The 12,407-nt window shown below is 39.0% G+C and overlaps 1 protein-coding gene across 1 annotated transcript in view; it reads left to right on the forward strand.

Moving 5' to 3' along the window:
* The first annotated feature begins 4,189 nt into the window (after positions 1-4,189).
* MYO1E (myosin IE) overlaps positions 4,190-12,407 on the forward strand; it is a 248,439-nt gene continuing 240,221 nt past the window's right edge. Inside the window, exon 1 of the mRNA XM_074234549.1 lies at positions 4,190-4,609. Coding sequence (XP_074090650.1) covers positions 4,607-4,609 — 3 coding nt within the window. The 5' untranslated portion in view covers positions 4,190-4,606. The remainder of the gene's footprint in view (positions 4,610-12,407) is intronic.

The following is a 12,407-nucleotide window of genomic DNA, read 5'->3' on the forward strand; positions in this document are numbered from 1 at the left end:
CCATAACCAGAGTAATCTTGGTAACAGTCAGGATTTAGAACTAGAAATGAAACTAGAGTCCAATTCACTGATTTTATAGATTTAGAAACTGAGTTCCTATGAGTTAGTATATAAGAGAGATACAATTCAAATCTAGGTCCTCCCACTCCAAATTGACATCCTCCAAACAATATTTTGATCATGTCATTTATCTACACAAATACCTTCAATAATTTCTTATTATTTTTTAGTAGTAGCAGCTAGGTGGCACAGTGGATGGAGCACCAGCCCTGGGGTCAGGAAAACTTAAATTCAAATCTAGCTTTAGACATTTGACCCTTAGCATCTGAGCAATTACTTAACCCCAAAAGCTGTTAAAAAAAATTTAGATGGCATATGTATATAAACTATATCAAAATGCCTTCCATTTACAGAAAAAGAATGTTAAAAAAATTTTTGATATGCAATTGGAGAAAATGTAAAATACTATTATCATCCTTCAGTGAAAGCCCAGACTCTTTAACCTTACTTTCAAGGTTTATAACAATACTGTTTCAATGTACTTTCCCACTGTTCACAAACCTTACATTCTTTTTCTTTTGTTTTGTTTTTGTTTTTGTTTTTTTAGGTTTTTGCAAGGCAAATGGGATTAAGTGGCTTACCCAAGGCCACACAGCTAGGTAATTATTAAGTGTCTGAGACCAGATTTGAACCCAGGTACTCCTGACTCCAAGGCCGGTGTTTTATCCACTACGCCACCTAGCGGCCCCCAAACCTTACACTCTTTTAAAGAAATTGACAATAATCTTTTTTCTTTTGTCTTATCTTCCTTTCCCTTGGAAAAAAAAGAAAAAGTGAAAGAAAATCCCTGTAACAAATATGTATGATCAAACAAAAAAAAAATTCATTCACTGGTCGTAAAAAGCTTTACCAGTTAAACTGAACTATCACTGTCCTCAAAATAGCTCTATGCTTACTTGGCTCCACATTTTGTGTTCTGATTTTTGCTCCATTGCCTCCTCACTATGTTGCTCTCTCTCATCTCATTTTATCCAAATCTAACTTGATCCCTTAAGTTATAAAACAAATTCTATTTCTTCTCTGATTTCCCTTCACTCCAGGAAAAAAAAAAAGTGCTTCCTCCTCTCAACCCTTATAGCATTTAATTAATAAATGCCACTTGACATATCACATATATTTTGTTTTAGTTGGATTTTATTATTCAGATATATCCTGTCTCTTCAATCAGACTGTGGGTCCTAGAGAGCAGGTACCATATTATTTGCTTCTTTGAATTTCCTATAGGACTTTGCTTTAACATGATATTTTGTGGACACCTGTGCCACATAGGAGGGAATCCATCAATGTTCATCCTGACTATGTGATGAGCCTCGATTTCTTTTCTCATGTACTTTTTGAATGGCATCCTTTATGTTCCTTCTCCTGTGCAATGCTTTGTTAGTAATGTATTTCAGGGGCCACTAGGTGGTGCTGTGGATAGACTACTGGACCTAGAGTTAGGCAGACTGCTGTTTCTGGGTTCAAATCTGAGCTCAGACACTTATTAGCTGTGTAACCCTGGGCAAGTCATGTAACCCTGTTTGCCTTAGTTAATGCATTCATAAAATGAGCTGGAGAAGGAAGTAGCAAATCACTTCAGTGTCTTTGCCAAGAAAATCCCAAATGGAATCATGAAGAATTGAACACAACTGAAATGACTCAATAATAAGTAGTACAACCTAATTAGGTCTATCATGTACCTCTTCATTGCCCTTTGGATGAGCCAGAATACAATCTGAAATGAGCATTTCCCTGTTGGATCTATCTGCTTCAAGTCTTTCCGTTCTCCAATCCATCTTCTTCCACTTAGCAAAGTGATCTTCCTAAATTCAGGTTTGAACATCTCACTCTCCTATTCAATCGATTACATTGTCTCCCTATTATTTCTAGGATAAAACACAAAACCACCTGTTTACCTTGAAATAACTTGGATCCTTCCTTCCTTTTTCATCATCTTACACTTTATTTCCCCTCCATGTATACTAGGATCCAATGACTTTGGCCTTTTTATCTGGAATTTTTCTCCCTCCTCTCAACTTCCTGTCTTCCTTTAAATTCCAGCAATTAAAACCTACCTTATGCAAGAAGCCTTTCCTTCTCTCCCAATCCCACATCCCCCCCACCCCCACTGGCACCTCCAATGTCTTCTCTTTGTTGATTATCATTAATTTATCAACAATATATCTTGTTTGTACATGACTGTTTACATGATGCCTTTCCCTTTAGAATGTAAACCCCTTGAAAGTCAGGATTGTTTTTGCCTTGCATTTTATTTCATCACTTAGTACAGTATCGGGGACATAATGAATGCTTGTTGACTTGACTAAGATTGAGTATAGCCTTAACCCTGTATAAAAGTACCAGTTTGTCCTCCTATGTTCCCCCTTATTTATTTTCCAATTACATGCAAAGAGTTTTCAACATTCATTTTGCAAGCTTTTGAATCTAGTGTTATATTTAAAATTACACTTGACAGAGATCCTCAAACTAGAATTAACGCTGCTTCTCTCAGACACAAAGAATCAGAATCCCTGAAATTAGAGTAGGAAGAGTGTCAGAGAGCATCTAATTCAACTTGTACCTGAACAGGAATCCTCTCTGCAACATCCTTTCTTTTTGAATCCTTCTTTCTGCTACCTTTCAAAGCAGTTTATAGTATATAAAGTAGCAAGATCACCAGGCCCAAACCCCTCAATTTTCTGAGGAAGAAACTGAGACCAAGAGAGGCAAAGTGTCTTACCCAGTGAAAAGAAACCTTTAGAGTCAGACTTCCTCTGTCATTTATTACCTTTGTGACTGGAAAAGTCACCCAGCCTTTCTGATTCTCAGTTTATCTGTAAAATGAGAGAGTTGGACTTAAAGCATCTTCCATATACCGAGATATATGATCCTCTCCATACAGCTAGTTGAAACAGGATTGACTTTTGTCCAAGAGCCGTCCAGCTCTAGCTGTTAAGTTTTTACTCCCAATGAATCAAAAATCTACCTCTCTGTATTAGTGCAGATGATTGAAAAAATGAATAATCAATTCAGCTTGTTTAGCCATGCCAGCCTCAGCCTCAACCTCTCCCCTCCAAAAAGTACTAATTAAAGCACCCATTGCCAGATGAAGATGAAAAAAAAACTTCCCTCAAGAAAGTTGCGTTCTATTGGGAAGGAAGAGGACTCCATATCAATAATTAAAGGCAAAATAGATACAGTCATTTCAGGGGAAGGCATTGTATATTATAATCTGTGAGATTATTTCCAGTTTTTTAATGCAAGGCTATAGCCCTGAATGAGCTAAGCCTCAGAGATATATTAGAAATTTTATTTTTCACTAGAAAGATAACAGTTGGGTAAAGTGGAGCTCAACCAGAGAAAATAAGGAATTATTGTTACTCATGACAATGAATTGAATCCTTCTTTCTGCCTCCCATTTGGGGTTTTCCTGGCAAAGATACTGGAGTGGTTTGCCATTTCCTTCTCCAACTTATTTTACAGATAAGGAAACCGAGGCAAATAGGGCTAAATGACTTGTCCCGGGATATACAGTTACTGACTGAGGTCAGATTTGAACTCAGAATATGATTCTTCCTGATTCCAGACCTGAAGCTCTACCCATTGCACCACCTCACTTTCTAACTAGTCTGTTACTAGTATTTTATGGCTATCAGATTTTCAAGAAAGGCTGGGGCGGGGGTGGGGGGGTCAGGATTACCATTTTGATTTCTCTTATGATCCTAAACCTGAAAAAGAAAAAGGATTTCCTCTGGGTTTCCGTCCATGACTCTGATCTTCTTTGCTGATAAAATATTTTTCTCCTTTTTCATTGTTCTGGAAGAGGCAACTTCTCTACCCGGGAGGATCAGCACAGTTCAGACTTTCATGTTGAAAGAAGTTTGAAGCTTTTCTTTATTTTTATTTTTGTGGAGTTTTTTCTCTTCTCAGAGTACTAAGTCTTTTAGCTAGGAGTTTAGGTCAACAAAATTCTTTTGAAGCTGAAGGGGAGGAGAGAAGAAAGGGCCAGAGGACTACAAGATCCAGAAACCTTTGGAAAGCCTAGCTGCTCCATGTTGTTGGCTGCTGGAGTTTCCCTGAGGAATGACGCTATGAAAATAAACCCTGATTCGTCAGGGCCGAACTGAATTCTCCATTTAAGGACAGATTGCCTGGCCTGAGCCGAGGCTGAGCTCGGGGAGTACATAGTGGAGAGTAGAGAAAGAGGAGGAGCTAGGCTGGCTGCGGAGCTGCAACTGCCGGGACTGCCCCTAGCTACCGCTTCTAGTCCGGCGGCCGGAGGAAGATTCAGTGTATTCGGAGTCCTCGCCGAGCCCCAGGCAGGATGAACAGGATCTGCTAAAGGTGACCCCCCGCCCCCGAACCTGAGCTGAGGATCCGGCTTGGATGGAGTCCCCCCAGCGTCCCCATTGGTTCCTTTGAGTGTCTGGAGAGTTGGGAGGATTCTTCTTTTTCTTCTTGGCGAAAGGAACCAACTTTTGAAGTTCGAAAAGGAAATTCCATTTCAGACCTCCGCTCTCCCCAGTCATCGGATTAAGGTGGAGGAGCGACGGGAGCTGAAATCACCATGGTGAGTTGGCCGGGGCTTGGAGCCGCGGGGCGCCGGGGTGGCCAGGGGACCCGGAGTGGGGCAGGCTGTACGGAAGGGAAGCCCACCGTGCTGGGCCACTCACTCCTCCGTCTTAAAAAATCCAGTTCGGTCGGTCCTGGAAAAGGTTGAAAGAGAGGAGTCAGGGGTCCCTACTCCTTTCTCCCACCTTTTTCAACAGGTTGGAGGAAGCAAAAAATGCCCAAAGTAATTTTCCAAACTTTGTGTGTTTGTGTGTATCATGGTGTGTGTGTGTGTGAGGTGATGTGTTTTTGAATATAAGCCTGGCCGTCTGCATCTGGCCGCTGCCAGTTGTGGGAAGTGTGGGGCTTGAGCCGGAGGGGAACAAACCACATGTGTTTTCCAGGGGGCATCGGGGGCACGGCCCCCTCTTTGGGTGCGTGCGTCTCCTTTCTCCCTGGTATTGGGTGGGGGGACCCCGCGCTGTGCAACTGCGTTCTTTTCCTCACGGGTCACCTCTGACTAAGGCGATGTTGCCGCCTAACCGCAGCCCACCCGCCCCGAGCCCTGGCCAGGGTCTTCAGCCCGGGCAGCCTGGGAGCCGGGCTGCCTCTTTCCGGAGCCCTGATTTTCCTCGGTCTGTCGGTACCAAGAAGGATTTCCCAGTCCGGGCTGGCGTTTGCGAGGGGGAGTGGGACAACAAGTCTGGAGGTTGTTGCTTCTGTCGGCCTGTCCTGGAGAAGGAGCAAGAGGGAGGAAGGGAGAGAGGGAGAGGAGAGCGCCGCCGCCACCGCAGTAGCCACGGCCACAAAGGGAGGAGGAGGGGTGGGGTGGAGGAGGAAGGGAAGTCCAGGTAAAGAGTACCTGGAGATCGCCTGTTGGGCTGAGCTGGCTGCGCCAAGAGAAAGTGACGGACTGGCAGAGTCAAACATCCTGTGGGTTTAGGAGAACTGGGGCTGGCAAAATCGATGCTCAGAAATAGTAGTTAGTATTTCCCAAACTACTGCCTCGCCGCCCAGTTCCCCACAACTGCAAGGTAATAGTGTTTCTGGATACATACATATATATATACACAACAAAACAGCGTCTTAGCCAAGCTTTTCTTGAGTCTTTTCCCCCTTCTTGAAAACCCCAACACCACCGAAAGAAATGCGGGAATTTTGATAAAAAAAAAATAAAAGATTGAAAAAATAGCATAAAAAACGACTGCGTAAAGATGGAAAGACTAGAGAATTTGCACTAAAGAGTGGAATTTGCCTTATTGAAAATTAGCTTGGGCTGGGAGAGACATAGAAAGAGTTAGAGAGTTAGAGTTGGTTGCTACTTCTGCGAATTTTTCACTATTGTAGAAGTGGAGATAGGTGAAAATGATACTTGGTGCAGTAGAACACCAGTTAAAAATGTAGACATTGTAACAAAGGGCAGGGAAATGTAAAGATGACCCATATGGATCTACACTTGCTACTGTCCTCTGCTGTCTTTGGAAGTTATGTTTATTTGTAAACTGATCTTTTTGCTTGCTCTATCTGAAGGGAACACGCCATCAATAGACAATGAAAAATAGCATCAATTTGTCCCTAAAGAAAAAGACAAAAATGCCTAGCAATTTTCCTTTCAACTATCAGTTTTCAAGAACTTAGTTAACCCTAAATTACTGTAGAAACTGTAACTTATTTAAGTAGAGGTTGTTTTTTGGAATTTGTACTTTCTGATTGAAAGTGGAAATGATAGTCCTAGGGTTAAGGAATTTTTTGAAATTGATTTCTACAATTCAATCTAAAAAAACTTGGGCAATGGGATTCTGATAAAACCTAACTATTCTCATAATGTATTCATAGTGGAATAAAATCTTGAAGGAAAATCCAAAATGTTAGATGCTCTTTTAATGTTCTAAGAGATGTCCCTATGAAACCTATTTTGAGTGTCTGAAAAACTTATATATGTTGTTGTATAGATTTAGGGAATCTATAAACACAAGGTGGCAAAGGGAGGATATTACAGCAGGAAAAAAAATGATGCTTCTAAAATTCTGTAAACTATCCACTTTAAATCTTTCATTGTTTAATGCACACAGCAGCAGCAGGCAGGAGTATGACTTACCTATTAGTGGGCACTTTGCCATAGACACAGATGGGCATATCTGTGGGCAGCCAAGAGACTATCTGTGTATCAGATATGGTTGTTGAGGCCAAGGTTCCCTGTCAGAAAAGTTGAAACAGCTGGCTGCCCTGAAATAAGAGATGGCCATCACTAAATCAACAATAAACTAGGCTAATTTGCAAAAATAAAATGGATTTTTTCTACTACCATGAAGAATTTAGTGTGCTCATTTTGTAAAATGTGAAGTTATGGACATTTGTTATTAAAGGTAATGAAACTTTGTTCTAATAAAAAATATGATATTTTGTTTACATTGGATCCCATGCCAACTTGGGCACTGTATGTGGATTATGTCATCTGATGCTAAAACCTCAAAATGCACCTTTGTTCAGCTGTGCACAGCTGCACCCCACTGTAATTTAGGGCAGGAAGGGAAGAAGCATTCAGTGGAAGTGGTTGAAAGTTAGGATATAGACTGTAATTGGTATAACTTCAGCCAGGATCTAGGGCTAACATTGGAGCCGCCAATTTTTTTTTTTGTGAGATCTTTCAGGAAATAGAGGTAGGATCTTAGTCTTACACTTCATCAGAAAGAAGCCCCACCTGTCTTGAAATCCTGACCATGACTGATTCATTCCTGACTCATAGGGAAGCTAGCCATTTTCTGACTTTCTTTTTGTATCTTCCCTCTTGATGTTTTTCTGACTTCTGAATTTTCTTTGGCTTATGGTGGAAACCTGTATCTCTAGGTGGTAGTAAATTTGAATGTAGAACTAAAGAGATTTTCAATCCCATAAGAACATAAATTCTCTGGGAAAGTTTAAATCACCTTTGGCTTCACCCATTGGCCTTTAAAATCTAGGATTTCCATCTAGGATTATTTCTATTATATGTAAATTTCCTTGGAGAGATCATGTGGTGTGTTGAATGGCAGGACCTTAAACTAACCCTGAGGTTGAATGCTTGAGTAATGGGAAAGTCATTCAACTTTTCAATTTTATCATCTGGAAAATGGGGGGAGGGAAGAAAATATCCCCCACTTCAATGTTGTCATGAAATTCAAATGAGAATATATGTATTATAAAGACCAGATATCCTGAACTGGTTTGATTTTTTTTTTCTTTACCATTGCCACCAATAATAGTTATGCTTCTTTGATCTTAATCAATTACCAGAGCCTTTGAACATATGTATACATAGCTCCTAGGTTCCCAGAAATAGCATGGTCTGATATTTCTCTTTGTTCCCAATAAATTAAATACAGTTAAATCTTTTGAGTTCAAATCTTTTGGCCATACTTAGATAAAACATTCCTACAACATGATGAAAATCTTATAGAACTTGTAAAAGATAACTAATGCCACCTGATAATTTATAGGCAAGGCCCTAGATGTCCAACTTGTGCAAATTAATTGTTTGCAACTCAGAAAATAGTTTCCAATGTTCTATGATAGATAGGTTTTTGTGAGCTGATTTAAGAGAACCTATTTAACACATACTACTGGGCTAATAATACCTGAATCAAGCATCCATAAGTTGAGGACTTATCTATCCTAGCTAGAGAAATATAAATCCATCTCTCTATAGATTTCTTACTTATCTCTCCATCAGTAGTGAGGTTGTGGGTTTTGTTGGTTGAAGGTAGGCCAACCAGAAGTCCATATAGCATCCTATTCATTTTAGAAAAAAATTCCTAAAGTACAGTTGGAACTTTGAGGGAGTTGTTGGGGTTTTTTGTTTTGTTTTTGTTTTTTTTTTTTTAGTTTTTGCAAGGCAATGGGGGTTAAGTGGCTCATCTGAGGTTGGATTTGAACTCAGGTACTCCTGACTCCAGGGCTGGTGCTCTATCCACTGCACCACCTAGCTGCCCCCCCCCCAGGGAGTTTTAAGGAGGGGAAAAAAGAGGTAGTTTGGTCAGTTATAGATTAGGAAACTATTAATTATGGGTAGAAATATAAGAGGACTATAATAGGAAAAGTAAGAGTTCATGACATGAAGAGAGAGTTTATAGGGACCAAAAAAAACCAAAAGTTTGTGTTCTCCATGCATGTATCCATAAACATATACTATCTAAAGTGTTAAAAAAAAGAATCTTAAAGAATATACAGAGAAGTATCCAGTTCTCTTTCTGATCTCAGTCAACATTAGTGAAGAGAGACAGAAAAATCAGAGATGGTTGCATGAGACCTTATTATGCATTCAAGTACAGGATGGGGAAACATTTCTCTTGGTGAACTTTCCTGGGGTTGCAATTGACTTGAAGTTTTGTGACAGTCTTTTAATATTATCTGAATAACTGTCACCCAAGAGGCAGCCATCAAATCAAAGTAGAGTAGAAATCTAAGACTTGGAGTGAAACAGGATGTTGAGGAAACTGTAAAAGGAACTTAAGCTACTATGGTGGAAATGACTTTGAAACTTTGAAAAATCAATCTCCTGTGAACAAGAAGAAAGCTATTGGAGTATTTCATTATTGTATGTTCAGTAGTGATTTTATTTTTGTGTGTGTGTGACTTTCTAATAATATGCATATATAGACTGAGAACTGGAAGCTATCCCAGAAATCACCTGATACAATCAACTCTATTTACAGTTGAAAAAAATAGAGAACCCAAGTAGGGCAAAAGACTCAGCCAAGATCATTGTTGATAGCAAAGAGCTATGACTAGAAAGCAGACTTCTTGACTTCCAATTGTCTATTTTGCAATTTTATCACATTGGACCATCCCTATGCAATCATAGATCTAGAGTTTAGTTCAGTAAATTTAATAAAGCACATTGCTCAGTATTGGGGGATAAAGAAAGAGGTGAGACAGTTCTTGCCCACAAGGATCTTATAGTCTAAAGGAAGAGACAACTTGCAAATAAATATATACAAAGCAAGCTATATACAGGGAATAATTAACAGAGGAATCGGTGAAGGCTTCTTGTAGGAGATGGAATTTTAGTTGCAACTTAAAAGAAACCAGAGAAGTCAAGTAGTTGGAGTAGAGGAGAGAGAATATTCCAGAAATGAAGGACAGCTGGAGAGAAGACCTAGAGCCAAGAGATAATAGTGTGTTTTCTTCAAGGAACAACCAGAAAGCATGGGGTACATGTTGGGGAGTATAGAAGTAGGGTAGCTAGGATGTCCAGGGGATAAAGTGACAACCCGAAGTTAGGAAAATTCATCTTTCTGAGTTCAAAACTAACTCCAGAAACTTATTAGATGTGTGGCTCTGGATAAGTCATTTCACCCTGTTTGCCTCAGTTTCCTCATCTGTAAAATGAGCTGGAGAAGGAAATGACACTCTCCCAATATCTTTGCATAGAAAACCCCAAATTGGTGTCACAAAGAGCTGGTGAGATGATTCAACAAAAATTACAAGGTTTTTCTTTAAACCTCTAACCTTTTGGTCAAAAGAGATTTGAATACCAAGTAGAGCATTTTGTCTTTGTTGCCAGAGGCTACAGAAAGCCACTGGAGTCCATTCATGACAATGAACCAGAAGGGAACTCTAGGGCTATTTTAGTCCTTCTCCCCTCTTTTGTTTTGCAGATAAGGAAACTGAGGTGGAGGGAAGTGAAATGGTTTCTCCAAATCACAAGTGTTTTGTCAGAAGCAGGATTTAAGCCCAAGTTCCCTGACTTAGAGCTAGACTTTTTTTCACTATCATATACTGGTTCCCTATTGAACAGATAGCTTCGATTGTGGTATGATCAGAAGGGAGGAGGGTGCTGAAAGTTCCTTTGATAAAATGTAGTATCTCTAGAAGGCCTTGGTTGTGTAGATGTCACTTAAGTATTTACAGAAGGGCTTCACTCACAACAACCCTTTGAAGCAGGTAGCAGACATATTTTTTCTCTCATTTTTATGCATGAAGTAACTTTTCTCAGGCTCATTTTGAGTGACTTGTCCATGACTACCCAGAGTCAAAATTCACACAAATATTTCTTTCCTTGAAGTTAGCATTTTTCCTACCTCTCATACTGCATTGGGAAGGGTAAGGTAACATTTAAAAATTTCTGATTAGTTTTATCAGATGACTTCTGTCCTACTTCCATCTATGATTCTAGTTGTCTCTCTCTATATTTCATTATCTGTCTGTCTCTGTCTCTGTCTGTCTGTCTGTCTGTCTCTCTCTCTCTCTGTCTCTTTCTCTCCTTTCTCTTCACCTTGTGATCCAGGACATGGTAAAAAGTTGGCTGGTTTTAAATTCATTTTGAGCCTATGTATTTCTAAAATGATGTAAGTCTTTATCTTATTTGATACTATCTAGATTGTAGGTAGAATAATGGGTTTTCTGAAGAACTTAATTTTTCCTGTTTCTTGTCTTTGATTTTTTTTAAGTGAAGTCATTCTCATATTTTACAGAATCCTAAAATCTGAGTTTAATGGAACTTCACAAGTCATCTAATCCAATTCTTTATGTGATGCCTGAATCACCTATGCAGTATTACTACCTGACACCCAACCTCTCTGCTTGGCACTTGCAGTGGGATGAACGCTACCTTATTAATGCAGTTCATCCCATTGTCTGACAATTCCAGTAATTAGATTTTCAGTCATTTTTCAGTCATTCTCTCTGTGACCCTATTTAGGGTTTTCTTGGCAAAGATAGTGGGAGTAATTTGCCATTCCTTCTCCAGCTCATTTTACAGATGAGAAAACTGAGGCAAACAGATGAAGTGACTTGCTCAAGTTAATAGCTGCTGGTAGGTTATCTGAGGCCAAATTTAAATTCAGGAAACTATCTTCCTGACTTCAGGTTCATGAACACTGCATCACCTAGCTACCAATTGTTGGGTAGCTTTGTTCTTTTTGATGCAAAACTTTCAATGGACCCTTTATCTACTCATCCTAAGTCTGCCTTCTGTACCTTCTCATATATTCTTTCTTTCCTAATTGTACAAGATGAAAAATTTAAATTTTAGTTACTTACTGACAATTTTAAACATCAAGTTATTTCAAGGTCTGTTTTAGAAATTATGGAGAAAGAGAGCTAGATAGAGAGGTAGCTTAATATAAACGGAATGAAATTTTCATTTGACTTTTTAGTACTTTATATATTGTATTAAAATGAGTGAGTTTTCCTGAGACTCATTTGAAGGTGTTGATAACTTTGTGTTTCATAATTGGACTCTGTATTTTATACTTGATGAAAACTTGTGAAGTCTCTTCATCACCTTTGAAAGGTATTAGAGCATAAAATCCTACATAAATGTGAAGTATTTTCAGTCACATCATGGAGATTATAAGATTATTCATGATAATATGAATATTTTTCCAATTGGAAGTCCTCTTATACTTTTTTATGAAGATATTGTGCCTTGCATTTCTGTGAAGACCATTTACTTTTAAAATATGTTTTTCATTCTGGCTTCATTTTTGGCTTCTTATTAATCTTGCTGACTAAGACTTGATATTTACAGAACAAAGAAGAGGTTTTCAAATATCAAAAACATTAAAAAGTCTCAATTCTGGGCACATTTTGTGCTATGTTAAGCAGATTATTTTTTCAAACTTCAATTTCAGCATTTGATGTAGCAGACAAAAAGTTTTGCTACTGGATAACTTTAGGAACTTTGCATTTGGGCAAGTGTGGGTTATGATCTTCCCTTTACTGTAAGGATCTTCTCTACCCATCCAAGACAACCATCCCCAAGAGGAACAAAATATCCAAATGGATGTTGTCTTTCAAAGCAATTATTTTGGGAAGTTGCACTATCATTCTCTTAG

The sequence above is a fragment of the Macrotis lagotis genome, chromosome 4 (assembly GCF_037893015.1).
Source record: "Macrotis lagotis isolate mMagLag1 chromosome 4, bilby.v1.9.chrom.fasta, whole genome shotgun sequence".
Taxonomy (NCBI): Eukaryota; Metazoa; Chordata; class Mammalia; order Peramelemorphia; family Peramelidae; genus Macrotis; species Macrotis lagotis.